The sequence below is a fragment of the Elephantulus edwardii genome, unplaced genomic scaffold (assembly GCF_000299155.1).
Source record: "Elephantulus edwardii isolate Elephantulus edwardi_28Jun2011 unplaced genomic scaffold, EleEdw1.0 scaffold00348, whole genome shotgun sequence".
NCBI lineage: Eukaryota > Metazoa > Chordata > Mammalia > Macroscelidea > Macroscelididae > Elephantulus > Elephantulus edwardii.
In genome coordinates, this window is record NW_006400098.1 from 749,566 (window position 1) to 754,086 (window position 4,521).

The 4,521-nt window shown below is 64.9% G+C and overlaps 1 protein-coding gene across 2 annotated transcripts in view; it reads right to left on the bottom strand.

Moving 5' to 3' along the window:
- The window catches only part of U2AF2 (U2 small nuclear RNA auxiliary factor 2), an 11,513-nt gene extending 11,378 nt beyond the window's left edge, over window positions 1-135 (bottom strand). The window contains exon 1 of one of the 2 annotated variants that reach the window (XM_006901817.1): window positions 51-135. In XM_006901817.1, coding sequence (XP_006901879.1) covers window positions 51-99 — 49 coding nt within the window. In that variant the 5' untranslated portion in view covers window positions 100-135. The remainder of the gene's footprint in view (window positions 1-50) is intronic. The other variant, XM_006901818.1, reaches the window with a different exon arrangement.
- Window positions 136-4,521: the final 4,386 nt, after the last annotated feature.

A 4,521-nucleotide genomic window follows, 5' to 3' on the forward strand; every position in this document is an offset into this window, starting at 1 on the left:
GATAGCCGCCCCAACCGCCGCCCCTCGGCCCCCCGCCACCGGGTCCTCACCTTGCTTATTCTCGTTGAGCTGCCGCTCGAACTCATCGAAGTCCGACATGCTGAGACGGCCGCGTACGGCCCTGGGCAGCTCACTCGCCTCGCCTTGCCGCCCGCTCCGGCCGCTTCGGCTATTTCCGCCGCCCGCTTCAGCTACTTCCGGCCACCGCCGGCACTCGGGCGCCGCCTACCTATGCGAGCACGCGAGGCCCCGCCCCTCGGCCCGCCCCGGCCCGCCCGCCCGCGAGCGGCCCCTCCCCCCGGGGGCCCGGCTGAGCCGGGGGCCGGAGGCAGCGGCTTCGGCGCCTCCGGAATCGGCCGAAGCGAGGGTCTCCTCGGCGGCCTGGCGAGGGTGGCCCCTCGGCGTTCGGGTGTTTCCGTCGCTCCTCGCGATCCTCCGCCCCGAGTCCTGTCTTTGAAGGATTCGGCTTCCGCCAATTCAAACTGTCCCGAGCGCTGGCTCCTCGCTCTTCTCCCGCAGCCCTTTGCAGACACCAGGCCGTTTGCGACAATTCTAGCCGTGGCCCAGAAGGCGCCTGGCACTCGCCCTCGAGCCCTTCCAGAAATTTCAAGCTCAGTCCCAAGCTTCGGCTCTTTCCGGAGATCGCACTGGCTCACTCAGCCCCTCTCGGAGAACTTCGGCTCTTTCCGCCGTCGCTTCGGGAGAGCCTCGCTCGCGGGGAGACGCTTCGGCTTTTTCCGTCGGCTCTTCGGCTCCTTCCGTCTTCGGAAACCGAAAAGGGTGGGAAGAAGGGAGCGAGGCGGATCAGGGGAAGGAATACGTAAGGGATGGGATGAGTCCTGACTGCCAGCACCTGGCTTTGTGGATGAGGAGGGAGAAGAAGAGGCGACCTCGCGGAAAGCTTAAGAAGGCTACGCCACACAAGAACAGGATGAAGGGTGCGCGCGGCCGCTGCGGAGGTTGCCACCGCGGCTTAGTGCGCCTGCGCAACACCAAAAAAAAAAGTGCGCGAGAAGGCCTGCGCCTGCGCACTAATCATTCGGAGGCGCTGTTTCGCGCTTCCCCGCCAGAGAGCGCACCTTCCATACTCTCCCACGCGCATGCGCGACACTTTCCCCTCGCACCTTTCGCTTTTTTTTTTTGTTTGTTTAATGGCTTCGGGAAGACATTTAATCCTGGACCGTTAGGCAAACCCGCTGTCTATGGTTGCCCCAGCAACCTCGGCGGCGCGCTTGCTCGCGATCCCACAGCGCAGGCCCGCGAGGCGATGCAGGACGCACTTCCGGGAGCTGGCGGGCTGGCACCCGCGCCCCCTGGCGGGCTGGCGGAAGCATCCTCATGTACCTGTCCCTCCAGGTAGCCTCTAAGGCTGGATGGAGGTCATGAGGTTCCGCCTTCGCCACCCACCCTCCTCCTCAACAGCCCGGACCATCAGCCACTGACAGGCGAGCCCTCCACGAGGTGGGCTGAACTGCAGCCTGTCAGAAGCTGCGAGTGCGTGTGTGGTGTGCGTGTGTGGTGTGTGTGGGGTGCGTGTGTGTGTGTGTGTGTTGTGTGTGTGTGTGTGGTGTGTGTGTCCCGAGCTGTGCCCTCTCCAGCCAGGCCCAAGCTGGGGGCGGGGGCGCCAACAGGAGCAGCTCAGCTCAGAACCTGCAGGACGGAGGGGGAGTGGGGCCCAGCGCCCATCTGACCCCACAGCAGAGCCAGGAGGGATGGGAGCACCCGCAGGACAAGCGGGGAGGCCCTGCCCAAGCAAAGCTGGGGCCCAGAGCGCTGGGTCGGAGCGCCTGGGAACCCTGTCCTTGCTTCAGAGGCATCAGGATGTCCAGACCCCCCCAAGACACAGAGAACACTGGGGTCCCCGAGACACCCGGACACTCCCCAGACCCAGAGGACACTGAGGGCATGGGGCACTGGGGACACTGTGGGGGCACCACGCCGCAGGGGTCCACCTGTCGTGGTGAGCCTTGAGTGCTGTTCAGAGGACACAGGAGCAGCACCCCACACGGCACCCCGCTGTAGGATCTACAGGGAATGCAGCCACACAGCTGCCCAGCAGCAAGCAGCAGGGAGAAGGCTCGACCTGAGCGCCCCTGTAGCTCAGGAAGACGGGCCAAAGCTTCGACACAGCCCTGGGGACACAGCCCTGGGGACAGTGCAGGACCTTTCGTGATCAAGCAGACACAACACCACCCAAGGACAGAAGGCTCACCGAGCACTCGAGGGTGAGTGTGAGGGCGTGGAGGGCGAGAACCCAGCAGCCGACAGGCCTCTGCACCCCGCCAGGGGGTTCTGTCCCAGGGGGCCAGCTGAGAGCCACCCCCAGGCCCGGCAGGCTCAGCGAAGCTCCTGCCACCCTCTCGGATACAGACAGGCCAAAGAGGGGACATGAATGACCGCCTCTGAGGCCTGAACTGGAGGAAGCACACAGACTGTCGCGGACACTGAGAGGCTCGGAAGCAGAGCAGCCCCGACCAGCAGAGAGCAGAGACGGGGTCACTGATGCCGGGCTGGCTGCTGGGTGTGTGGGAAACGGGAGAGGAAGGCAACTCCTCAGAGACTTGGGGTCAGGGCCCCTGGGAACAGAGCCACCTCCACAGCTGCAGGCACCCCTTCATCAGCAATCCTGGATGAACCCTTCAAGACTGTGTGCCCAAAACACCCTTCCCTCTCTCAGCTTAAGGGCAGCCCTGAGGCCTCAGGTGGGGGGACACAGGGACCAAGGAGCACGCCGCCAGAGCAAGAGGGACAGACTGCTCCATCCCAGGCTCTGTGACACCGACACAGGGCATGCAGCTGGCTAAGCCCAGCTTTCCTCCTCGCCACCAGGGAACGCCTTCACCTCTAGACCTTTCCCCAGGCCCCCAGCGCTGGTGAGGCACCACACCCACAAAGCACCTCAGCCTGTTGGCCTCCGACTGCGGGCCGTGAGCATGCGGGCAGCTGCCTGGGGACACTACTCCCTGGGATGCCCATCCAGACACTTCGCACGTGTCCCCCAGGGGTGTACCCAGCCGGGCAGCCTGGGAAGAGCAGCTTGGCTATTCCGTGCCTCCCAGTCCAGTCCTCCTGGAACAGAGGGGACACACTAACTTCAGCAGCGCCAGCAGCTGAGCCTGCCCGGGCCAGCACTGACCCCTAGCTGCAACTACCCACAGCAAAGCACTTAAGCCCCTGACAGCTAACCCCAAAAATGGTCAGGCTGTTCAAATCCAACCACTGTTGCACAAAAACTCTCAAGGTCTCCTCCTCGGGTAAGGAATACAGCCTTGGGGATCCCAGGCGGGCGGTTCTGGCCCCTGCATTTGGACTCCAGGCAACACCGTTTTTGCTGTGCGCTGTCCAGCCCCTCACAGAGCACTACTCTTCCTAACACTATCATTCTATTACCACTTCTGCTCATGCTTTCCAAGCTGGACCATCAGCCACTGACAGGCGAGCCCTCCACGAGGTGGGCTGAACTGCAGCCTGTCAGAAGCTGCGAGACGGTCACAGGCGAGGACAGCGCTCAGATCTGCAGGTCACCGGGGTGGCTAAGGGTCCTGCTGGACGTGATGGCACGTTCTGACCACCAATGACTCTTAATAGCAAGCCTCAAGCAGGCGCAGAGGCACGCGCGCTACGGAGCCAATTCCAACAGGTGGGGACCGACCTCCCTTCCCCAACCAGGTGTCCTGGGCTGTAAATAAATACAACAGCAGGCGGGCGGGCTCGAACTGCCAACCTGCCAGCATCTTAGCATCTAATTCCCGACGCCACACCGGCCAGCTCTGCTCGTGGGCCTCCTTACAGCTTCTCAAAACTAACAAGACGCAGCTGTCAACCTCCCGACGCCGGAGGGGAACCCGCACACAGTCTAGGAGGCCTTGGGGGGCCCCGACCCCGCCGTCTCCGAGGCGGGACGCACGTGGCCCCGCGCCATTCAGGGTCACAGCCCGCGATCCCCACCTCCCGACGCGGGGACACGTGCGGGGAGGCCAGGGGGGCCGGGAAGGGAAAGGGGGAGTCGCGCTGACCACTGGCCTCTCCCCCAGGCCGTTAGCAAGACACGAGCGGGCCGCTCCAGACCCGGCACCCCCATCCCCAACGGCGCGCGCGGGCGGGCGGGAAAGGGGGGGGTGCCCCAAAACAGCGCGCACGGGGAGCCCCAGCATCGTCACCACGCGGGGGCCCCCAAACAGTCCGTCTACATAAAAGGCTATAAAAGAGGGGGCGCCCTGCCCGTGTCCCCCCCAAAACGGGCCCCAGCGCCATTTTGGAAACAAAGGGGGCGTGGAGACGGCGGCGCGGCGGGCACGACAGGAAGCGGAAGTGCCAAAGCCGCGGGAGGGACAGCAGGGATTACGAGATTTGATAATCGCATCTCCCGCGCGGAGAAAACGTAGGGAAAAAGGAGCCCGGAGCGCGCCGGGGGCTCGGGAGGGGGGACCCCGGAGCCCCGCGCGCCTCCGCCGGGGGAGGAACCACGTGGGGCGCAGGGAGACAGCGCGGCGGCGCGCATGCGTCACACGGGCCCGCGCC